This window comes from Bos indicus, chromosome 16 (genome assembly GCF_029378745.1).
Source record: "Bos indicus isolate NIAB-ARS_2022 breed Sahiwal x Tharparkar chromosome 16, NIAB-ARS_B.indTharparkar_mat_pri_1.0, whole genome shotgun sequence".
Taxonomy (NCBI): Eukaryota; Metazoa; Chordata; class Mammalia; order Artiodactyla; family Bovidae; genus Bos; species Bos indicus.
The window spans coordinates 56,381,328-56,407,649 of NC_091775.1; the positions used below are offsets into that span (position 1 = coordinate 56,381,328).

General features: G+C 36.7%; 1 protein-coding gene across 3 annotated transcripts in view; it reads left to right on the top strand.

The window, feature by feature from the left end:
- RABGAP1L (RAB GTPase activating protein 1 like) overlaps nucleotides 1–26,322 on the top strand; it is a 739,452-nt gene that overhangs the window by 94,728 nt on the left and 618,402 nt on the right. For 2 of the 3 annotated variants that reach the window (XM_070768910.1, XM_070768911.1), the window contains exons 6-7: nucleotides 4,972–5,129; nucleotides 7,045–7,155. In XM_070768910.1, coding sequence (XP_070625011.1) covers nucleotides 4,972–5,129; nucleotides 7,045–7,155 — 269 coding nt within the window. Of the gene's footprint in view, nucleotides 1–4,971; nucleotides 5,130–7,044; nucleotides 7,156–26,322 lie in introns of those variants that run through there. The other variant, XM_070768912.1, reaches the window with a different exon arrangement.

The following is a 26,322-nucleotide window of genomic DNA, read 5'->3' on the forward strand; positions in this document are numbered from 1 at the left end:
CGGACATGACTGAAGCGACTTAGCAGCAGCAGCAGCCGCAGCAGCGAGGGTATTTGGTACATGTAGATTGTGAGAAAGTGATGTTCATGTATTTAGTTTTTTTGAGTAAGTTTTTCAAAGTGTTACATTCTGGGACATTGGTGGTAAAATTGTTTGGAGGAAAAATACTTGACAGTCATTCAATTTGATTATGAGCGATCATTTCTAAATACAAATAACCCAGTATAGACATAGGGCTTATGCCAGGCACTATGTTACTTACTTACTTGATACTCATAACATCTCCATAACAGAGATAGTATTTATTTAGACTAGCGATCTTACACTTCTCTTTGCCTGGAGCAGTCATAGATTATGCCTGTTGTCTAAGTATATTATTAAAGCCTCCATTTTATTCTCAAAAGTGTTCTGGTTTGGGTGATAAATTGGTTACCATTTCCGTATCCCAAGTCTAAGAGAATAGATAATAAAGCTGGTTTTCAGAGGAAGTATATGATTCTGAAGACCCACGTATTTTTCAGTAACAACTTTCCTGTTACTTTACATAAAAAGTAAATGTAGATTTTTACCTTTCAGTTATGCTTTATAAAGGGATATCTTGGTCATTCCAGCAACCTTTGGGTTTTACTCATGCCTTTTATAGAAGGTGTCTGATATCTTCCTCTCTCCTCTCAAAAAATAATGACTTGGCTTTTGTCGCATTTACTGGTTGTCTGATTATCTGGTTCCCAGAAGTTTCTTGTTCTATGGTGAAGGGACAACATTAGTTCTTAGTATATGGGCCCCTCTTAATGGGTACAGACAATTGGCAAAGATAGCTCTGGCACAGACGACAGATGTTCTTACTGCTTAAATATGTACCATGCACAATGTCGCTAATTTGTTTTCCATTGTTTGCAGAGTCCCTGGATGAGATTTGAAGAAGTTTGTCAGTTAAAAGCAAGAAGACAACTTCTAAACAGAAAGTTGCAGCATGGCTGCCACTACCATTTGTCACTGTGATATGCTCTTATTTCACCATAAAATTCCACAAGCAGCAGATACCAGCCGTGGTAGAGGGGAAGCCCAGTGTGGGTGATGGCTTTTTGGGACCTATGACATGAGGATTAGGGGTTCCCACAGGAGTGTTAGGATCTGTTTGATCTGTTACCCTGGGTATTCTTTCGAGAGACTCTGCTGGAGTGGATGTTAATTGTCTTTGGCAAAAGAGTTGGGGGATCCAGCCAGAAGTATCTTAATGCTGATGATCTTTGTACAGGGAACATTCTGGTGAAGAATTGCAGACAAAGCATAATATCAGAAAGCATAGTAAAAAAAGCCATAGAGGCACTTATTCTTGTTGAATCTTTATGGATATATTATACAAAGCTATTTTTAAAGATACAGTTAAAAGTCTTAGTTGACTCTTTTAAGAATTTATTTCTACTAGTCAGTGTAACTGTTTCCTTCAAAACAGATTTTTCTGTTTGGATGTTATACTTACTATTACTAGCAGTTCTCAGTGTTGTATTTTAGAAGCAAGTTGTTGTTATCTTCTGTTAAAGGCATTCAGCTGTATTTTATGATAAATACCAAGAATATCATTAAGAAGATCTTTATTCTTAATGCTCTGGTTTTTCTTGGGATTGCTGATATACCACTACATAAAAGAAACCATAATTCTTTGGGTAAATATTGTTTCTAAACATATATTTATTGAGACGGTATTTTAGCAAAATACCTTATTTTGGAAATTAATTTGGAGGTTGTTAGTGTTTTTCTCAAATAAGTTGATTTTTATTATTAAAAAATTTCTTGTTTGATAATGCCTTTTTTTTGTTCCTTTTAGTAGTATGTTTGAGCAAGTTTAAAAAAATTTTAACACATACCTTTCTGGGTATTATTTTATAGGTATTTTATAGGATTTTTCTACATTTATTTTTTGGGTGAACATTTTCTTGATACTTGTTTTTAAAAGAAGTGATTCTCTTTCACCATTTTTAGTGAAAAGGCCTTATTTTAGAAGAATTGGCTATGTTATTTAAGTAAATATTTTGTCTAATAGTATTTCTTGGACTGTTAACATGTACTACATATTTGAAAATTTGGAAACTACTGAAATACCAAAGAAAGGTTACTCAGAATTCCACCAGAATTAAGATTTTGGTGTATCTTCTTTCCACGTATCTACCTGTGCCCTTTTCCCCAACTCTTCAAAAACAACAGCTACCACACCAAGAGATACTTTTGTGTTTAACCAGTGCTTTCTATAGGTACTGCCTCCTGGGGAAAAATTGTACTGTATTATTTGTTAATAAACCTTTTGACATCTGCAAAGAAAATGCCTGTTCTAGATTTTGTGTGTATGTGTATTTAATAGTGTGATGCATATAGAATATTTTCCATGGTATTATGTCTTAAATTTTCTTTTCATGATGAGATCAGTTACCCAATTTGTTCCAATAACTATAGATACTGATAATCATTGTCTTTTAAGCCACTCTACCTTACCCATTCTTGGATCATCATTCCAGCTTATTCACAGACTCTAGAAGTCACAAATGATTTTAACCTTGTTGGAAATAGCAACTTCTAAGACGTAGTGAGGATTAAATGCAGGAGTGGATTAAATTGTTGTTAATGTACTGTTGAGCCCTTCCTTCAAAAACAGCAAGTTGTAGTCTTATTCCACTCCCTCCACTCCCATCATTCTCTGCTACTCTGGCTCCACCGCATACACTTAGGTTTTTAAAAAAGAAATTCCTGACCCTTGCCCGTGCTTTAGAATTTGCGAAGTTCTTTGACTTTTTTTGGTGTAGACTCAAATGGCAGGCTTGCTGATAGCTCTGATACAAAGAAAACGAAATGACTATAGGAGAGAATAATAAATATGGTTGGGGTTTAACTCTACTAATGTATCAAAAATCATAGGTATTCTGTTTTCACATATAAAGTTTTCTTAAAAATATGCTTAAAATTTGTTTTCTTAAAAATATATAAGGTAAATAATAGACTTCACATTGTATTTGAAGTTAGGAACTGGGGAGTACTCAACTGAAAAGTTTAAAGTGCCTATTTACACTTTACCTTGTAGGCATATTCTTTAGTGACTTATTTCCAGCATATTCTTTGATTCTGTTGTCCTTAACACTTAAATTATTGTGCTAAGTGAATTAAAGATCCAGTTGAGACTGAACATGTCTGCTTTTGTGTTACCTAATGATTCCTTGCCACTCACCCCAAGCACATTCAACTTAACCTGTGCTGAAACTTAAGCTCCACGTTCATTGTTGTATCCCTTGCCCCTTAAAACAAATACTTAATACACAGAAGACACTAAAAGAATATTTGTTGCATGAATGAGTGGATTTATCATTGGCTTAATTGTATAAAATTTGAAGTATAAAGTTTTTATTCTTTAATTTTACTTTTTATATAAAATAATAATAGCATTAACATTTTACAAGCAGTGTTATACAAATATGATGCTGTTGCTGAAGCTGAACTTTGGGATGACAGGCAGCATTCTTATACAGTTAAAATGTATAAGTCAGTTAATTTAGATAACTATTGATTTGGGCCTGGAAAGGCAGTTAGGATAATCTTCCAGTACTTAGGTGTAAGTGTGGCTGCTGGAAGTTTTTGAAGTTTGTGATGGAGTGTGTGTATGAGAAAAGGTAGGATATAAGAATGTAGCAAAAATAGAAAATTGAGGAAAGACCTCCATACTTTAAGAAGTTCTGTTAATGAGAGTTCTCTTACTTCGAGTGAATTATAAAATATTATAGTCTTGGACTAATACCAAGAATAATTTGAATTCACTTTATCCAAAGTGAAGGGTTTGTTAATATTCAGAGAAGTCTCTTTACCAGTACCTTCCAGTGTGAGATTTTGAAAATGTTACTTTTGTTGAAATCATTCTTATTTCATCTTGTTTTTATTTGTTCAATGCGTGGGTGACCTGAGAGATTTCAAAGGTCTTTTGTGCTTCAAGAATACAAATTTGAGATGATATGGTACTTCTTTTGGAACCAAGGAAGATAATAACCTCTGGAAGATCGTGAGATTTAGAGTGCTCCTCCATATTAGGGGAGGAGAGTAAGTCATTTATAATATATATATGCATATTTATATATCAAGTAATCACCAGGGTGGCTTAATACTAATAAATAAAAACATTTCAGATTCATTCATTTTGTGACACATTTATATAGCAACAGCATTGGGAAACAACACTGGAAGCTCTTTAAATCACGTTGCCATGTTTTGTTTCATTTTGCAAAGAACAGAGTTTATTGTATGGCTCAGGATCTAGCCCTCTGAAGCTGAGGGGAAGTGAAAGGAGAAATTGACAACTTGGGCTAAAACCTCATTTGTGTGTGTTCACCGGGAAGATTTAGATGCCAGCATCAATCTAGTAATTGTCTTAGGATTCATTCTTTGCAATATAGTATCTTATGAGTCCTAGAAACATCTATAAGTACATGCAACTTTGTTTGTGACTTTAAATGTCTTTATTATGCTGTTTATTAAATGCCAGATTGAAAGAAACAAACTACAGTTGACCCTTGAACAGTGTGCTGGGGAGGTGGAGTGTATTAGGGGCACTGACCTTCTGCCCAGTCAAAAATTCATGTGTAATTTGTAGTTGGCCCTCCATATTAGTGGTTCCTCCTTATCCACTGTTCCACATCTGCCGATTCAGCCCACCATGGGTCATGTAGTACTGTAGTATTTAGTGTTGAAAAAGTGTAAGTAGACCGAGGCACTTTAAACCCGTGTTGTTCAAGGGTCAGCTGTGTGTGTCTGTGTGTGTGTATACACTATATGTTACAAACTCTCTCTCTCTATGTATATATTTATGCTTACCCTATATCTACTTTGTCTATTAGGAACATTGTGACCTTGAGAAATTACAGATTCAAAAATTAGAGGTGATCAAAATGCAGTTAAAATCTTTGTCTAATATTATTTCCACTTTTTTTCTTTTAGGTAAGCAGAATTTTATATAGTTTCTGTACAGCTTTCAAACGTTCTTCTAGACAAGTATCTGATGTTAAAGACTCGGTTATTCCTACCCCCGACAGTGATGTGTTTACCTTCAGTGTCTCCTTGGAGGTAAAAGAAGATGATGGAAAAGGAAACTTCAGGTGAGATTATCTGGAAAAAATAAAAATTAGTATTGTGTCTGAAATATAATATTGACTAATATGTAGGTTCCAGAAACTATACACTGTTGTTATAAAGCTTTAGGATGATACAGAAAAACTTCATTGGTGGATGTGTGGTTCACTTTTGTCAGGCTTTTCAGATCGTTTATGTAAATTATTTTCTTGATATTTTAAAATACTGAAAATTAGAATAAAAATTTTTGGTCTTTTCAGCAATAATCACTTTTTAATATTATAAAAATTTAAAAATTATTTTGTCAAAATTATTAAAAATAAATTTTATTTTATCACAATTTTATCAAAAATATTTGATACTAGGGTGTACTTTTTAAACTTCATATTTTATATTGGAGTACAGTTGATTAACAATGCTGTAATAGTTTCAGGTGTACAGCTAATTATCTGTATACAAGTCTCTCTTCTTTTTCAAATTCTTTTTCCATTTAGATTTTTACAGAATATTGAGCAATGTTCCTTGTGCTATACAGTAGGTCCTTGTTGGTTATTTTAAACATAGTATGTACAATCCCTACTACCCCTCCCCCTCCACCTCCATAGTGTATTTTTTACAGTTATATATACATATATATATATGTAGTTTTTTTACTTTTAACTTCATGATGTAAGAATTTTTCCATTAAAATGTTTTTATTTATTCATTTATTTTTAAATATTTATTTGGTTGCATCATGTGGGATCTTGTCTTACGGGCTCAGTAGTTGCTGTATGTCTGCTCTCTAGTTGTGGCGTGCAGGTTTAATTGCTCCATGGCATGTGGGATCCTAGTTCCCAGACTAGGGATCAAACTTGTGTTCCCTATATTACAAGGTGGGTTTTTAACCACTGGACCACCAGGGAAGTCCCTAAAATATTTTTAATTAGAATTGTTTTTAATAGTTGTCAGTAGTAGTTTGTATGATTTGACCATCATTTAATTATTTCCTTCTGTTGTATATTTGGAATGTTGTTCTTTAGTTCAAAAATAGGCAGATAATAAGAAATAGTTACACTCTTATTGATCACCTAGTGCCTTTACTTTGCCTTTGTTTCTGACAATAATTATTAGGTAGGTATTTTATCTTTTTTTTTTTTTTTAAGTTATAGAAATTGAGACTTAGGCCAAATAAGTTACTGAAAGTATTTTTCCTTTTCAAATAAGACAGCTTATATTACAAACGCTTATTGTTTTAATGGACTAATTCTTAAGAATTGTCAGTCTGGCCTAGGTTAGAATTTAACTTGGCCTGATCTATTCCTCTTTGTTCATCTTTTATTTATATTTTCTTGGATTTGTCACAATCATCTAATTCTGGATGTTTAAAAGTAAGCTCTTTTTCTCACTTGTTTTGCCTTGGATTTAACTGTGTTAAAAGCATTCATAACCATATAACCAGCTAAACCAGAAATATAACAGTCTTAAAATTAAATAAACCGTGTTCCCAAATTTGTTAAAATTTAAAAACTAAAATTTGAAATGATGTAATTTAAAAAGTTTTGATTTAAAACAAACTTACAGTTACAAGGGGGAAAGTGAGGGGAAATGAATCAATTGGGAGAATTGGGGTTGGCATATACACACTGCTATATGTTAAAAAGACAACTAATTAGAACCTACGGTATAGCAAGCACAAGGCACTCTACTCAGTACTCTGTAATGACCTATATGGGAAAAGAGTCAGGAAAAGAGTGGCTATATATCTATGTATAACTGACTTACTTGCTGTACACCTGAAACTGATACAACCAAAGTTTGTGTTTATTTTGTGTCAAGGTGAAAGTTTTATGTATCTTAATAAGGTTGTTAAATACTCTTGTTTCATTCTAACCTTGAAATAGATGACCTTTTTATTGTTTTTAATTATTGATCATTTCTGTTCTTTTTTGCATTTTTCAGTCCTGTGCCTAAGGATCGAGATAAATTTTATTTCAAATTAAAACAAGGAATAGAGAAGAAGCTTGTGATTACAGTGCAGCAACTTTCTAACAAAGAATTAGCTATTGAAAGGTAAGCAGCTTGCTCCTACATACTATCAAAAACTTGTATTGACATTGTTATTGTTTCAAGAGACATGCTATTGAATCTCTGCTGTATTACTGACTGACTGTGGCTTTTCACCATGTTTCAGTTTCTCCATTTAAAAGTGAGAATGACAATAATAATGTTTTCCCCACTTAAATAAGTTAGATGTAACTGGTTCATTGAAAATCTCAATTGATGGGGGTAAATAAACATGAAATGGCTTTATTTTTTCAGTAGTAACTGTTTCAATCCAATTTGGGCTTTTTCTTGCTCTTCCTTATTTACATATAGGGCAGACACCTTCCCTTCTCAATCATTTTTGATTATTAAAAAGTCCATTTATTTACTGAGATTTTAGAATCTTTAAGAGATATGTGTTTTAAATATATAAACACACCCATACATACATACACATGGGTGTGCATGCATTTCTATATTTATTTCTGTGTTTAATTTTTGTTAGCAGTAGATACAGCAATGTGTTAAACTTTTTATTTGGAAAAAATTTCAATTACAGAAGAGTTAAAACAATAAAACTAGTACAGAGAATACATGTATATTCAGAATCACCTACTAATAATGTTTTATCCCATTTGCTTTCCAAACATTTTCTCAGTCTATGTCTCAGTCTTTCCTTCCCTACACACTCATAGACACACACACACACACACACCCCACACCAAAAAACATGATTGTTTTTCTGAACAATTGAAGAGTAGGTTGTATATATCGTGATGCTTTTTCCGTATCTACTTCATTAGGAAATGTGTCTTTCCCAGGAAAACTACGGGTAGGGCTTTCTCTTATGTAACCACATTACATGTATCATCTTCAGTAAACTTATTTTCCATACAATACTTTTTATCTAATCTTCTATTTGATTTTTCCAGTGAACCCAGTAATGTCCTTTCCCACCCATCCAGTTTGGGATTCACATTAGGGTCAGATACTTTGTTTAGCTGCCATACGTCTTTAGGTTTCTTTAATTTTGAAAGATTTCCAGTCTGTCTTAAAACATGGACATTATTGAAGAATACATCTCTTTTCACTCTTTTTAATATGACATTGTTCAGTTTGGATTTATCTAATATTTCCTCATGATTAGATGCAGATAATTTATTGCTGCATAGATGATTTCTCTCCTTCACAGTGTATCACATGTGGAGGCTCTTGATAACCATCTGTCCCTTTCTGGTGATGGTAATTTTTGATTTCCAGCCAAAATGTCTGATTTCTCCACTGTAATTCCGCCCCCCCCCACCCCCCCGCTTTGTAACTAGTAAGCAGTTTGTTGGGAGACCCAGGAAAATATCTTGCTTCTCATCAAAATTTCCTCTTTGGTTTTGCTTCTCATCAAATCAAAATTTCCTCTTTGGTTTAGCTTTCATTCATAATTCTTGTCTGATCCAGTCTTTATCATGATGAATGCAAAGTGGTAATTTTCCATCTTTTACATTTTCTCTAGGCAGCCCTTGACATTTCTCCTGTAAGCCAGACCTCTCCCTTTTTGTTTTTCCATTTATTACTGTTTGTTTTTGATATTCACTCTTGAATTCCCTCTCTGAAATAGTTCATGATTCACTGTAGTGTTTAATTATCTAGGTGCTCAAATTGTCCCAGAATTTGCCAGGAGCCCAGTCAAACCCTTTGTCTTTGAAAAATGCCCTGAGCACTTCCTTTCTGGTGTAAAAAAAGGCATTTCTCTTTGGCATAAAAAAGGGCATTAACCAGTTTGTAGTATATGAATAACACAGGCAAAGAAGTGTTAGGTGTTGGATAATTTAACTTTAAACAAATAGTAGTTACTAATATTGAAGTTTTATGATTAAATGATACATTATGCCTGTACTATAGAGGCCTGTACTATGCTTGTATATAAAGCAGTCCTTCCTTTTACCAATGAGAAGTTCCAAGATGGATTAATTTGAATATAGAAACCTTGGTGAATATAGGTGAAATAGTTGAATGCCTATTTATGTTTTCATTGTTAACTTAAACATTTATACATACATTTAAAATATATTGCACATAATAATTACTTAGAAATGTTGCCTTTGCCCATATTCTCATATTCATAAGACAGCTTAATTCAGGCTCTTCTCAATAATCTTTGACATTAATGCCTTCATCATTACTTAGCTACTTTTTAAGTAACTTTAAGGCATTTTTCCAGAGCGTAGTATCTCAACTTCTGCCTAAGTTGTTTGAGATGAAGCACTTTTTGAATGATATATATTGCTTTCATTAGAAATTTTACCTAAACCAGATGAACCCGTTTGTATAACAGTAGAATAGTTAAAAAAAATTCATTCCATGTATAACTACTTAATATATTGCTTTTATTTTAACATAATTAATGTAGATGGTAATGTCTAACAACCATGTGTTCATATACTCAGCAATAATTACCAAATTTGTTTTTTTTTTTTGCTTCTTTTTTCACACATTCTGTCAGATGACCTCTAAACATCCAAACTAAACCTGACTGAGATTGCTTCTGCTAATGGGACTTGCCCAAGCAATACTTGGTTTAACACAGCAGACATAACTTCCTGTGACATGGGGTGTTTTTTAAATACTTGAATTTCCCTTTTTAAAAAAAAAAAAAAAAGAAACCCTTGCTTTTTATTGGATTATATTTGTGTTTAAATCACAAAATGTTAATAGTGGAATTTAAGGTGATCCAGTAGGTGGCAGTCTTGTCAAGGGAATTCTTAACCTCTGAATTTTAAGCACTGCTGTCGACAGAGTTTATTTGTAGTATAAAGACATCTGTGTTAAGGTAAATACTTCAAATCACATAATTTTGGCTTACCTTCTGAGATGGAAAGTGATTTATCATTTTTAAAAACAACTTCTCATTATGTGAAATTTATAACATACACAAAAGTAAAAGAATAATATATTGAACCCCAGTGCACCCATCACCCATTCTGGATGCTAGTTTGCAATATTTTGGGATTTAAAAATGTTAATTTTTATTATGAAAAATTTATTTATCTGTGAATTCAAGTTCAAGGATTCCTTCAGTTCAATTCAGTCGCTCAGTCATGTCCGACTCTTTACAACCCCGTGAAACGTAGCACGCCAGGCCTCCCTGCCCATCACCAACTGCCAGAGTCTACCCAAACTAATGTCCATTGAGTTGGTGATGCCATCCAACCATTTCATCCTCTCATCCCCTTCTCCTCCTGCCTTCAACCTTTCCGAGCATCAGGTTCTTTTCAAATGATTCAGCCCTTCGCATCAGGTGGCCAAAGTATCAGAGTTTCAGCTTCAACATCAGTCCTTCCAATGAACACCCAGGACTGATCTCTGTTAGGATGGACTGGTTGGATCTCCTTGCAGTCCAAGGGACTCTAAAGATTCTTCTCTGACACAGCAGTTGAAAAGCATCAATTCTTTGGTGTTCAGCTTTCTTGATAGTCCAACTCTCACATCCATACATGACTACTGGAAAAACCATAGCCTTGACTAGACAGACCTTTGTTGGCAAAGTAATGTCTCTGCTTTTGAATATGCTATCTAGGTTGGTCATAACTTTCCTTCCAAGAAGTAAGTGTATTTTCATTTCATGGCTGCAATCACCATCTGCAGTGATTTTGGAGCCCAGAAAAATAAAGTCTGTCACTGTTTCCACTGTTTCCCCATCTATCTGCCATGAAGTGATGGGACTGGATGCCACGATCTTAGTTTTCTGAATGTTGAGCTTTAAGCCAACTTTTTCACTCTCCTTTTTCATCAAGAGGCTCTTTAGTTCTTTTTTGCTTTCTGCCATAAGGGTGGTGTCATCTGCATATCTGAGGTTATTGATATTTCTCCCAGCAATCTTGATTTCAGCTTGTGCTTCTTACAGCCCACCGTTTCTCTGCATATAAGTTAAATAAGCAGGGTGACAATATATAGCCTTGACGTACAAGGATTCCTTATGTGTAGATAATTGTATATACCATTTGGTCTTGACTGCTTTGTAGGCAAGTTCAGTTCAGTTTAGTTGCTCAGTCGTGTCCGACTCTTTGTGACGCCATGAACTGCAGCACGCCAGGCCTCCCTGTCCATCACCAGTTCCCAGAGTCCACCCAAACCCATGTCCATTGAGTCGGTAATGCCATCCAACCATCTCATCCTCTGTTGTCCCCTTCTCCTCCTGCCCTCAATCTTTCCCAGCATCAGAGTTTTTCAAATGAGTCAGCTCTTTGCATCAGGTGGCCAAAGTATTGGAGTTTCAGCTTCAACATCAGTCCTTCCAATGAACACCCAGGACTGATCTCTGTTAGGATAGACTGGTTGGATCTCCTTGCAGTCCAAGGGACTCTCAAGAGTCTTCTTCAACACCACAGTTCAAAAGCAAGTACTTGTAGGCAAGTACTGTGTAATTTATCCCTGAATCTCCAGTATCTAGCACCATGCTAGGAACCAGTGCTTTATAGTTACTTAGTCCTTCCTTAGAACTTTCTCTGTGCTGAGCACTGTTCTAGATGTTGCCTATGAGGTGGAGATCCTATTGTCTTTATTGTACAGTTAGGGCGACTGAGGCTAGAGAGGTTAAATAGCTTTCTCAAGGTCATACAATCAAATATCAACTACCACATAAATATTCTTACTCTGGTCTTTTTAAACACTTGTTGAGTAGGTGAATAAAAAGTATGTAAAGATTTTATAAAGTTAGAGCATTGACTAAATTCACTGTAATTTGTAGAGAGTAATAGAACGTTGTACCTGATAGACTCCTAACTTGTTCAGAGGATATGTGAAAACTGTTCTCATGTTTTGAAGATTTGTTGTGTTCGTGTTCTTTTGCTTTTTTCAAACACTCATGTTAGATTTTACATATTAAGCTTTATTTAGGAACTGGACATAAGAAAAAAAATATTAACAGGCAACATTTATTGACTTACTGTAATGGCCATTGTAAAATTTAATTGTCATAACAACATGTGAGAGCGATAATTATAATTATTACCCTATTTTTTTTTTTTCGGAAGATGAAACAGAAGCTTAATGAAATTAAGTAAGTCAGTTGGCCAGAAACTAATAGAGCCAGGGTTTAAGCCAAGCCATTTAACTTCTGAGTATATACTTTTAAAGACTGTACCCAATTAAATTTTGTTTATATGCTAAATTTAAAATTAAACCAATTAGAAAATAAATGGATTGGTATTCTTTGGTGTATTTCCAGTGGAATTTGAAAGGGAGAGTATACCTGGGGCATTCAAGTGATTGCTCAGTGATTTCAAACCCCAGGACACCTTGCCCTGGGAGAAAAGCTGATTTGTTTAGGAGAAGACCAACAATAACAGCTGAGGGGTGAAAGCAAGATGATTGTAATCTGAAATGTGTGAGATGAGCAGCCTAAGCCTAATTATTGAGAGGTTCCAGTTAAAATGTCGAAGCAAATCCAATCAGGTCAAGCTCTTCTGGTGTTTCCAAAGTGGAGATGGCAATCTTCTCTGTCCTTCTCCAGCTGCTGTTTTCATGGATTTCTGTCTCACCATGTGTAGAAATACTGCAGAGGATTTTCTTATATACCCTCAAATTGATATGGATTTTAAAGCTTTGTCTAGTATTTGAAATACACTATATACATGATAAGTAGCGTTATTGTATAGTACCCACTTTGATGCTTTGATGGATTGTTGGTTATGCTACTGCTGCTGCTAAGTCGCTTTAGTCATGTCTGACTCTGTGTGACCTCATAGATGGCAGCCCACCAGGGTCCTCTGTCCCTGGGATTTTCCAGGCAAGAATACTGGAGTGGGTTGCCATTTTTTTCTCCAGTGCATGCATGCGTGCATGCTAAGTCGCTTCAGTTGTGTCTGACTCGGTACGACCCCATGGATAGCAGCCCACCAGGCTCCTCTGTCCACGGGATTCTCTAGGCAAGAATACTGGAGTGGGTTGCTATTTCCTTCTCCGTTGGTTATGCTAGATAGCCAAAAAGTGAGTGGGAAAAATTTCAGTTTTTGTTGTATTTGTTTTTTGACTAGTTGATTTTTGCTAAGTATTACTTCTTAATTTGTAATAAAATGATTCAGGGAAAGTAATACCATACACATTTGGAAAACTGGCCTCTTCACAGTTCCTTAACAAGAAGTAGAGTTGTAATGATGGTAATTTCAGACTTTGTGGAAGGTTAGCTGGGGAGAGATTTTGGCTTCATGGTTTTATGTCTGTCAGATCACTTTGTTCCCAGGGGTCTGCCTTGATGTTTGATGTGTGAGTCAGAATGAAGTATTCATATAGCAAGCAAAGTGTAATTACTAGATTTGTTGTAAGTATGCAGCTTCATTTGTACTGAGTAACATAAGAAGGCAATGGCACCCCACTCCAGTACTTTTGCCTGGAAAATCGCATGGATGGAGGAGCCTGGTAGGCTGTAGTCCATGGGGTCGCTAGAGTCGGACACGACTGAGCGACTTCACTTTCACTTTTCACTTTCATGCATTGGAGAAGGAAATGGCAACCCACTCCAGTGTTCTTGCTTGGAGAATCCCAGGGACGGGGAAGCCTGGTGGGCTGCCGTCTATGGGGTCACACAGAGTCGGACATGACTGACGCGACTTAGCAGCAGCAGCAGCAACATAAGCCATTACTGCTAGGAAGAAAAAATTTCCATGGGTTACTTGTATCTGATCTTAATTTGGGAGAGTACAATCATTACACATACATTTTTATATGTATACACACACACACACACACACACACACACACACATATAAAACATCACTACTAGCCGGCAGTTTGATCATTTGTAGAGTGATTCAGAGATGTGCCTGTTTTGATAATAAATTGTTTCAGTTTTTAATTTGTGCTTGCTGGCTTAATGCAAAAACTATATAATGAGAAGTTGACGTAACTATTGTACAATACACAAACTAGAAAATTGACATTGGTACAGTCTATAGATCTCTGTTGGAGCTGTTTTTGAATACTTTTGTAAATCATAATGTCATTCTATAATAGAATGATAATTTCTTGTTTTTCCAGTGGCAAAAGACCTTTACTTAGCTTTATTTAACTTAAGGTAACTGATCAAGATAGTTGTGGACAAAGAGGCTACCAGGTCGTAGCAGAGAAGAGTTCCAGATTGTTCAAATGCAGTAATTTTTTTGAAAATTGAAATATTTTTGACATATAACATTGTGTAAACTTAAGATGTACAACATGTTGATTTGATGTTTATATATTGTAATATGATTGCAGTTGTAGCATTAGTCCCTCTGTCACATCACATGATTATCAGTTATGTCTTTGTGATTGGAATGATTAAGATCTAGTCTCCTACCAGTGTTGTCTATATTAACTATACGGTGTGTTAGATCTTCAAGGCTTATTTACCTCTGGTTACAAATTTGTACTCTGAAACAACATCTCTCCTATTCCCTCACTCCCCAGTAACCACAAGTTTACTCTCTGTTTTTACGTGTTTGACTTTTTTAGATTCTTCATATAAGTGATATCATGCTGTTTTGTCTCTCTCTATCTGGCTTTATGTCGCTAGCATAATGTCCTCAAGATCCACTTTTATTGTTGCAAATGGTGAGATTTCCTTCTTTCTCATAGTTGAATAATATTCCATTGTACACCCTTTCTTTAAAAAGAATTAATTTATTTATTGATTTATTTTTGGCTGTGCTGGATCTTCGTTGCCATGCAGTCTTTTCTGTAGTTGCAGGAAGCGGGGGCTACTCTGTAGTTGTAGTGCGCAGGCTTTTCATTGCAGTGGCTTCTTGTTGGGCTCTAGGTCACGTGGACTTGCGTAGTTGTGGTCATGGGCTCAGTAGCTGCAACTTCTGGGCTCTAGAGCACAGGCTCAATAGTTGTGCCTGGGCTTAGTTGCTCCATGTCATGTGGGATCTTCGCAGACCAGGGATCGAACCTGAGTCTCCTGCATTGCAGGTGGATTCTTTCTCTATGAGCCAGCAGGGAAACCCATATGCCACATCCTCTTTATGTATTTGTTGCTGGACACTTAGGTTGTTTCCATATCATGGCTATTGTGAATAATGCTGCAATAAACACAGGTGCCTTTATCTCTTTGATATCCTGTTTTCATTTCCTTTGAGTATATACCCAGAAGTGGAATTGCTGAATCATATAGTAGACCTAGTTTTAACTCTTTGAGCCACCTTCATTTTGTTTTCCATATTGTCTGTACCAAGATCCACTTTTATTGTTGAGTGTATCTGTACCAAGATTTATCTTGAGTGGATCTGTACCAATTTACATTCTTGATTTACATTAGGAAAAGAAATTTGACTTATAACGTGGATATTAAGTAATTAGAAAAGATGATATATTTTAACTGTATCCTCCCTTCAGTCACTAAGTCATGTTTGACTCTCTGTGCCCCATGAACTGCACACCAGGTTTCCCTGTCCTTCACTGTCTCCTGGAGTTTGCTCAAACTCAGTGTCCATTGAGTCACTGATGCCATCTGGCCATCTCATCCTCTGTCACCCCCTTTTCCTCTAGCCCTCAATCCTTCCCAGCATCAGGATCTTTTCTAATGAGTCTGCTGTTCACATCAGGTGGCCAAAGTATTTGAGTTTCAGCTTCAGTATTGGTCTTTCCAATGAATATTCAGGGTTGATTTCCTTTAGGGTTGACTGGTTTGATGTCCTTGCTGTCCAAGGGACTCTCAAGAGTCTTCTCCAAGACCACAGTTTGATAGCATCAATTCTTTGGCCCTCAGCCTTCTTTATAGTCCAACTCTCACATTTGTACGTGACTACTAGAAAAACCATAGCTCTGATTATATGGACCTTTCTTTGCAAAGTGATGTATCTAGTTTTTAATATACTGTCTAGGTTTGTCATAGTTATTTTTCCAAGAAGCAAGTGTCTTTTAATTTTGTGGCTGCAATCACCGTCCACATTGATTTTGGAGCCCAAGAAAATGAAATTTGACAATTTCCACTTGCCATGAAGTGATAGGACCGGATGTCATGATCTTCATTTTTTGAATGTTGAGTTTTAAGCCAGTGTTTTACTCTCTTCTTCTAGCTTCATTTCTTCACCTTCATCAAGAGTCTCTTTAGTTCCTCTTCACTTTCTGCCATTGAAGTGGTATCATCTGCATATCTGAGGTTGTTGATGTTTTCCCCGACAATCTTGATTCCAGCTTGTGAGTCATCCAGCCCAGCATTTTGTATGATGTACTTTGCATATCCGTTAAATAAACAGGGTGACAATATACAACCTTGGCGTACTCCTTTCCCAATTTTGAACTAGTCTGTTGTTCCTGTGGTTCTAACTGTTGCTTCTTGAACTGCATATAGGTTTCTCAGGAGGCAGGTAAGGTGGTCTGGTATTCCCATCTCTTTAAGAATTTTCCAGTTTATTGTGATCCACACAGTCAAAAACTTTAGCATACGCAGTGAAGCAGAAGTAGATTTTTTTTTTTTTTTTTAGTTCCCTCGCTTTTTCTGTGATCCAGCATGTGTTGGCAATTTGATCTCTGGGTCCTCTGCCTTTTTTAAGTCCAGCTTGTACATCTGAAAGTTCTCGGTTCACATTTCAATTCTACCCTCATACTTGATCTGGAAGGGAATGGCTACCTACTCCAGTATTCTAGCCTAGAGAATTCCACTGACAGAGGCCTGGCAAGCTACAGTCCATGGACTTGCAAAGAGTTGGCCACGACTGAGCAACTGTCACTTCTTCACTTGATCTTCATTATTCCAATTTTATGCATTTATTTTTTGCAGCAAGTGCAGTATTAAATTCCTGGAGAAGGAAATGGCAATCCACTCCAGTAACCTGGCAGGGAAAATCCCATGGACAGAGATGCCCGGTGGTCTACAGTCCATGGGGTCATATGCTATGCTATGCTAAGTCACTTCAGTCGTGTCCGACTCTGTGCGACCCCATAGACGGCAGCCCACCAGGCTCCCCCGTCCCTGGGATTCTCCAGGCAAGAACACTGGAGTGGGCTGCCATTTGTAGTTGGATATGACTGAGCCACGAACACACACAATATTAAATTATGCCAGTAGAGGGTGCTGCAGAGATACCCTGAGGAAGGGACTTGTGTTCTTGGTTGTGATGTGTTGTGATTGCTCCCTGCTCTTGCTACAAGATTCTGGTACATCCAGTGGTGTTGTGCTCCAGCTGTGCACACAGTTCGAGCATTCCCTCTGTGAACTCATGGTCTAGGTCCTGGCTCAGTGAGGTCTTCCTCAGTGGTCTTCCAGAAACAGACACAGGCTCTGCCTCTGAGCTGCCTCCAGGAGTCCTGATTTTCTTTGTTCACCTGCCTGCTGACATTGGCTGCCTGCACCCTAGAGGATGTTTCCTGTTACCTTGTGGTCCTGCTTTGCCGGGGCAGTCCATAAAGCTTCTTCGTTATCCACTGGTCTACAGTCATACCTTCTACAGTGAGATCAGACTCCCAGCTTTAGGGAGAGGATCTTCTTTCTTGATTTGCTCTTCTTTGGGTTTCTCTTCCTCAGCCTTAGGATAGTTTTAAAAATTATTATATACAATTTTTTTTTATTAATAAGATTTCCCTGTTCAAATTATTTTTGTGCTCTCTCCCCTATTTGGACTTATACTGACAGTAATTAATTGAACTAGTATCTAACAAAATTAGCCAGTCTGGTAGATAAAGTTCCTGATACATTTCTGGGGGAAAAAAATTTTAATAGTATTTTTTTTTTTTTTTTCCCATCTCCCAAACTCCTTTTATTGGGAAACTACTGAAGAATGTCCTCTACCAAAAAATGAGGTTTTGAATTAAATAAATACATACATGGGGTCCAGGATTCAGAATATCCAATGCAAGACAGAATCAGAAGGAGTCCTGAGGGTGACAGTAATGGGGACCCAGGCCAAGAGAACAGTGAACCCACATTTTTAGAGCAGTCTTCAGAAATGATTTCCTCAAGAAGACAAATTTAACGCAACACCCACAGTACCAAAACATTTGTAAAAGAGATTTACATAATTAAGAAAGTGTTTGAATTTGAATTACTGTTAAGTACATAGAAAAATTAAGCCAATATAAAAACACTGTAAAATAATTTTGCTCCAGGGAAAACAAAGTGCACTGGAAAATACTAAGAATAGTATACTATATGGTTCACCTACCCCACTCCAGTACTCTTGCCTGGAAAATCCCATGGATGGAGGAGCCTGGAAGGCCGCAGTCCATGGGATCGCTGAGGGTCAGACACAACTGAGCGACTTCACTTTCACTTTTCACTTTCCTACATTGGAGAAGGAAATGGCAACCCATTCCAGTGTTCTTGCCTGGAGAATCCCAGGGACAGGGGAGCCTGGTGGGCTGCCGTCTATGGGGTCGCACCGAGTCGGACACGATTGCAGTGACTTAGCAGCAGCAGCAGCAGGAAATAGATGCCGTGTTGTTGTTTAGTCAGTTGTGTCCAATTCTTTTGTGACCCCATGGACTGTAGCCCGCCAGGCTTCTCTGTCCTGGGATTTCCCAGGCATGAATACTGGAGTGAGTTGCTATACATAGTCTTTTTAACTGACAGTCTTTTTTTGCTGTTCAAATAAAAACGTGTAATTTAACCCCAGACCTTTAGAAAATACAGTACAAACAGGTCAGAGTTCATTCAAGTCAAAGTTAAATGGAATCATTTCTTATCTCAAATTGTGATAAAAAAAACTTTTTATTTTTTAATGGGTTATAGCTGTATTAACAATGTTGTGGTAGTTTTAGCAAAGGGAGTCAGCCGTACATATACATGTATCCATTCTCTCCAAACTCTCCTCCCATCCAGGCTGCCATATACCACCGAACGGAGTTCCCTGTACTGTACGTTAGGTTATCTATTTTAAATATAGAAGTGTGTACATGTCCATCCCCAATTCCCTAACTAACCCTTCTCCCCATCCTTCTCCCAACAACTGTAAGTTTGTTTTCTAAGTCTGTGGGATCATCCTGGATGAGGGATCAAACCCATGTTTCCTGCATTGGTAGGCAGATTCTTTACCACTGAGCCAGCAGGGAAGACAAAAAAATTATCTTTTTATTTACTCTTTTTTGGCAAAGGAAGGAACTAAAGTGTGTTATTGTGCCTGCTAAGAAACAGCTAATAAGAGGCAGCAGGGCTTCTTGCTAGTCTTCTTAATGCTTTTCTATTTGACCCTTTTGTATGACTTTTTTTGGGGAGAAGAGCTGAGGGAGCTATTGTACCTATGGATACAATTATTTTATATCACTTAGTAAACATTGTTTAATTACTAATGTTTTGTTCTTATTTGTAATGGCAACATAGTTTTTCTTTTTTGAAAGATTTTGGTTTATTTGAAAGGAAGCAGGAAGAAGAACTACATAAAATGTTCTTTTTATTTAGTAGTTTAGGCAATAATTAAAAAATGTGAAAGAAGTTTTCTGTGTGGAATACTGTATTTGTGCTCTAATTATTAACTTGATTTTATCTATTTTAAATACATTTTACTAAGTTTAGTCATCCTTTTTCAGTTCAGTTCAGTTCAGTCACTTAGTCGTGTCTGACTTTTTGTGACCTGATGAACTGCAGCACACCAGGCCTCCCTGTCCATCACCAACTCCTGGAGCCTGCCCAAACTCATGTCCATTGAGTCAGTGATGCCATCCAGCCATCTTATCCTGTGTTGACCCCTTTTCCTTCTGCCTTGAATCTTTCCCAGCATCAGGGTCTTTTCCAATGAGTCAGCTCTTCGTATCAGGTGGCCAAAGTATTGGAGTTTCAACTTTAGCATTAGTCCTTCCAATGAACATTCAGAACTGATCTCATTTAGGATGGACTGGTTGGATCTCCTTGCAGTCCAAGGGACTCTCAACAGTCTTCTCCAACACCACAGTTCAAAAGCATCAATTCTTCGGCGCTCAGCTTTCTTTACAATCCAACTCTCACATCCATAATGACCACTGGAAAAATCATAGCCTTGACTAGACGGACCTTTGTTGGCAAAGTAATGTCTCTGCTTTTAAATATGCTACCTAGGTTGGTCATAACTTTCCTTCCAAGGAGCAAGAGTCTTAATTTCATGGCTGCAATCACCATCTGCAGTGATTTTGGATCACCAAAATAAAGTCAGCCAGTTTCCACTGTTTACCCATCTATCTGCCATGAAGTGATGGGACTGGATGCCATGATCTTAGTTTTCTGAATGTTGAACTTTAAGCCAACTTTTTCACTCTCCTCTTTCACTTTCGTCAAGAGGCTCCTTAGTTTTTCTTCACTTTCTGCCATAAGGGTGGTGTCATCTGCATATCTGAGATTATTGATAGTTCTCCTGGCAATCTTGATTCCAGCTTGTGCTTCCTCTAGCCCAGCGTTTCTCACGATATACTCTGTATATAAGTTAAATAAACAGGGTGACAATATACAGCCTTGATGTACTCCTTTTCCTATTTGGAACCAGTCTGTTGTTCCATGTCCAGTTCTAACTGTTGCTTCCTAACCTGCATACAGGTTTCTCAAGAGGCAGATCAGGTGGTCTGGTATTCCCATCTCTTTCAGAATTTTCCACAGTTTATTGTGATCCACATAGTCAAAGGCTTTGGCATAGTCAATAAAGCAGAAATAGATGTTTTTCTGGAACTTTCTTGCTTTTTTGATATTCCAGCAGATGTTGGCAATTTGATCTGTGGTTCCTCTGCCTTTTCTAAAACCAGCTTGAACATCTGGAAGTTCATGGTTCACATATTCTTGAAGCCTGGCTTCTCACGTTATTTTTAAAATTGTCCTTTACCTGTTTTCTTTAAGGTTTATATATTTAGGTAAATTATTCTATTTCCCACTGTACATAGAAAATTCTTATCCTTTTGATAACTAGTTAGAGCTTCATATAGCTTGATTCAGCTGTTTTAAGTCAAATTGAGCTTCTGAGGAATCCAAATTATTTTACATGCAGATCATGTCGTTTAGTGTTAAATTTTTTTTTTTTTTTCTTTTTGGCTTCAAATATAAATACCAAAATAGGACTGTGTAGGAAAGAGTTAACAAAGGAGGACTGAAGCTACTGTCCTGAAAGTTCTGCGAGTAAGGTTGGTTCTTGTCTGGCAATTGGAAACCTGGCTTTGGGGTGGTTTCCACCATTCTTATAACTGAGACTAGGGGCTTATTATGCCACTTAGTACAAACAATGTGGTTTGTCCTGGGCTCCCGCTTTCCTTATGGAATCTGGAATTTTGGTATATGCTAGGCAGAGGGTGCCTATGTGATTAGTCTTGAGAAAAACAGACTCTTGTCTGTGGGCGTGTCACATATGTGTCATGTGTCATTTCTCACATGTCACAACTCATTGCTGGGAAAAGGGTGTCCTCTGTGTGACTCCCCAGGGAGAGTACTCTTGGAGTTTGTGCCTAGTTTCTTCTGAACTTCACCCTGTGTGCCTTTTCCCTTTGCCAATTTTCCTTTGTATTTGTTCACTATTCTATGTCCTGAGCCTAAGTACAACTCTATGCTGAGTCCTGTGAGTCCTCGTAGCAAGTCATTGAACCTTGAGTGGTGTTGAAGACTCTGACAGAAGAGCATTTTGTTGTGACTAGTTTTTCATCCAGAAATCACATTTAAGATAACTATTTCCATGTGTGTGTGTGTGGCTTTTACTGATTATAGAAAATGAGTCTTTGCCTAATTGAAGGTCTCTTTTTGAGGATACAAAATAGCTTTTCTGCACCTTCAGAGGAGCAGTCTTCAGAGGAGCAGTAAGAGTTGATGATAATATATAGTAAATATACATGGGTTTATAGTTTTGGAAACTTAGCACCAGATAATGTCTTCAGACACCCAGAATAAGTTTTTCTTGATGCACTTCAGGTAGAACCTCATCCACATTCATGTTCTGGTCCCCTTTCTTCTCCCCATCAGAAATAGTAAGAGAATACTCAGAACTCCTCGTTACTCTAGTGATACTGCCCCTTCCTTGTCTTGTGTACCAGAAGGAGTAAAGCAGGGTACTCCTGAGTGCTGTGTTCTCTTTCCAGGAGCCTTTTTCCTACACTGAACCTTCAGCATTGCTGAAATAATTCTTCGCTGGTTTCTTGCAGCCTTGTAGGAAGTCCCAGGTTTTCCATCAGTACTCAGATTCTGATTCCCACATGACTCTGCATATCCCCTCATCTGACTCCTGTCTGCACCTTAGCTCAGTTTCCTAAATGATTTCATTGTATACTCTGGAACTTAAAATCTGTTGTCAGCACAATTCCCTTTTATCCTTAATGTCATTTCTGATTGTTCCATTCACTTTATACAACCTGGCTTTTGCCAGAGTCCACCACTTGCCTTATAGTCCTTTCGGATGATGGCTGATTCCTCTCTTGCCACCTCTTGGAATCTCTGTATTGAATGTGGGGAAGTATCTTTCTTGCATGCCCTTGCTGCTCTTGGGCAGAGGATGCATATATGATTAGTCTTAAGAAAAACAATCTTGTCTGTGAGTGTGTCACATATTTGACACGTGTCATTTCTCACATGTCCCAACTCATTGCTGGGAAAGTGTGTGCTCTGTTTGACTCCCTAGGGAGAGTACTCTTGGAGTTTGTGCCTAAGATTCCTCTCTTGCCACCCCTTGGTATCTCTGTATCGAAGGTGGGGAAGTATCTTTCTTGCATGCCCTTGCTTCTTTTAGACCATGTTTCTCTTTTCTTGTAGAAAACTTCCAGCTTCCAAGTTCATGCTAACAGATTTTAGCATCTGCTAACCTCTCTTGTTGTGGTTGTCCACAAGTCCTTGGAATTCCTGTCAGACTTAGAAGATTTTAGCTCCTGACTTCTTTTCATCCTATAATTAGTAAGCTTGTCTTAATTTGGAAGTTTTAATATCCATGCAGATGATTATTCTAATAACCTCTTAGCTTCTTAGTTTTTTGACCTCTCTTTGTCCAAAGATCTTGTCTTTCTCCCTACTCTAACCATCTATTCCTATGGTCATTCTTTAGAATTTGTCATGACCTATAACTGTACTCCCTTCATAATCTCAATTTTAAGTATCCTACTCACTACCTCTTATTGCTGTAAGTCACTTCTGTTTTCTTAATACCATTAATTTTCTAATTAATGTTACTGTTAGTCTATGGTTGGTCCCATCAACCCATAGATTTGTTTTAGTGTCCCTTACCCCCTCACTTCATGTTTTTACTTACCTCCTTCCCAACTTAGATTCTGTTATTTATCTGTACAAATTATTACTTCATATACTTCCACAAACTCCTTTACTCTCTTTCTCATCTTCCTACATGCCTGGCATATTCCCAGCTCTAGTTAATTCCAGCTTTCTGCACCTTTGTACCAACACCAGTGGTATAAATGAACGCTGCTGGGGAAGAAACAAGACAAAACTGTATATACATGTACTGATTGACCATAAGCTTAGGTATACCTTAGTGTTGATAGCATTCCTGTTTCATTTTACTAGACAAGCTGTTAAGTCTCTTTCCTAGATAATTTTACACCTTCTCATTAAACCTCCATCATATCGTCTACTGTGTTTATTTTCAGCCAGTGGTCTTTTAAGACAATAGAAGCAGTAAGAATAGAACTTTAGATATTCCCATCACTTTGTCTACCAGTCTTTCTCTTCTGTATTATAGATTCTGCTTTCTCTTATTACTCTGGATGAAATGTCCATGTTCCTATGGCCAATTTCCAACTTGTACACTAGATTTTTAATCCATTTTGCCTTCTTGATGATGTGATTCTATTCTTTCTGCTACCACACTCACTCCTGAGGTTAACTCATCCAGTCTCATTCCTTTAAACATATCTGTAAAATAGGTAACTTCCAACTTTTCATCTTTCACCTGAGGTCTCAGACCTCTATGTTCCTCATTCATGTATCCTGCAACTTTACTTCTTTGGTGTCTCAAAGTCACTGTGCTCAAAGTCTAGACCCCCCCTAGTCTAGTCACAAACCTGTCCGTCCTGTAGTCTCCCCCAGCATTATGATTTATAGTCTGATCTTTTCAGTTACTCAGGCTGAAAACTTGGAGTCATTCTTGACTTCTTTTTCTTTCCCTGCACATCTGATTCATCAGTAAATTATATCTGCTCTAATTCCAACTATATAAAGAAAGATAAAACTCTCAAGGAAAGGAATAAAGAAAAATACGTGAATAGACATAGGTGAAAATGTCTATAAAAGAAATATAATTAGAAGAAAAGGAAAAAGGAGCAGGAACTCCAGGTGGAATCACTAGTATTTTATTTTGTTAAAAAGTAAACTTGCTTATAGGGCTTCCCAGGTGGCACAGTGGAAAAGAATCCACCTGCCAATGTAGAAGACAGAAGAGACACAGATTTGATCCCTGGGTCAGAAAGATTCCCTGGAGAAGGAAATGACAACCCACTCCAGTATTACTGCCTGGAAGATTCAATGGACAGAGGAGACTGGTGGGCTACGGTCCACGGGGTTGCAAAGAGTTGGACGTGACTGAGCATGCATGTTAACCTGCTTATGCCTTAAACTTTCTCATCAAATTGAATTTATAATTTTTTTTGCTGTTGTTTGGCTCAACTCCAGCTTCATTTGCTTTATGTTTATGAAAGAGAAAATGGGCCCTTGTTAGGGAGAAAATGTTATTTTTCTTTGTTTTTGATGTTTTAAAATTATAGTTATACTCAATTCTAAAAATATTTGTAGTTTGGCTTTTGATTATTTTGATGTATAAACCTGATACATGCAAAAGCCCAAATGTATCACTACCCAAATTTCCCATATTACTGCTATTGAATAATAAAGCAAAATAATTGATTTACTAAATGTTTTTAGCAGTGATTAAGGCAAGTTTTAGATTTTAATTGTTTTAATCATTTTTAATATTATATTTTTGACTATAGCTAATTTCTCATTTTTTTAATTTGAAGAGAGTTAGTAAAAAGTATTCATATTTGAATCATGGTTCTGCATTTCAAATTTTTATCCATTATGAAAGTTAATGGGACATTATTGTCCAAGGAAGGTGTGGAGGTTGTTGTATCTTCTTGAAGCTTATTGATTGACACTTTTTTCAGTAATGGACCTAAAGATACTATCTATTCTTTCATAACTTTTCTATAGGTTAAATTCTCTGCACTGGTAGCAGATTTAAGACAATCCTAAGCAACTATTAAAATTTTTTTTTCATAGTAATTAGTCTTAGTGTTCTAAAAATCTTTGGGGAACAAATAAAATTTCCTACCTGATGAATGAAAAGAAAAAAATAACCAACTTTTAAATCTCTCTTGCTGATGAGTATAATTCCTAATGATGAAACTTACTCTTTCTGTTACTGAAGGCACTGAAGCAAGCAAGATTTTTAAGGTTCACATCTATGGAATCCCCTCATCTGGGTTTGAAACCCTGCTCTACAGTGACTTGATCAAATTATTTAACTTCTCTATGCTTCAGTTTCTAGTTTGTAAATTGTGAATGATACCTCTTAAGAATGTTGGAAGGATAAAATTAGGTGATACTTGTTAAGTGTTTGAAATAGTCCCTGAAACAAATAAATGCTTGCTCTACTGCTAATACCAGTACTATTAGTATTGGTGGTACTTATAGTACTACCACAGTCATGCTTTTTTCTGAGATTGCTGGTGCTTTGTGAGTGATTACCGGAAATCAGAATAGCCTGCAGAATCAGAGTAAACTACCCCTGTGAGAAGGCAAAATGTTGGTTATATTTATTTGCAACCTGTGTGTATATGCATGCAGTCTTTGTTCTGCAGATATAATATGCATGGATTTATGTTACCATGGTTTAGTTAAAGAATACCAGTCCCCCAGCCACATGGTTCAAATTTTTGTTAACCATGGTATATTAATTGTGAGTAATTGCATAAAATGTGGACTTTGCTGTTAGCTCTTCAGTTCACAGTCACTACATATGCTTATCCAGTGACTGTTAACATCACTTCTTTCAGAGTATGTTGATGATTGGTTATGGTGTATCTGTTATTTAGTTCACTCATAGACAGCAAAGTGTATTGTTGTTTTGCCTCCTTAGTCTCTCAATGATAAACCCATGTAACATTTTACAATAATGAATAATTGAAAGAGGTAGCCAACAAAGATGAATGCAGCAAACCAATGAAAAGTGATAATATTGAAAATGAAATTGCATGTTATCTTAGAAGATTTGAAAATGGTGACTGCAGTAAATCAACTATACTTCAATAAAAAATTAAAAAAAAAAAGAAAATGATGACAGCAAAATG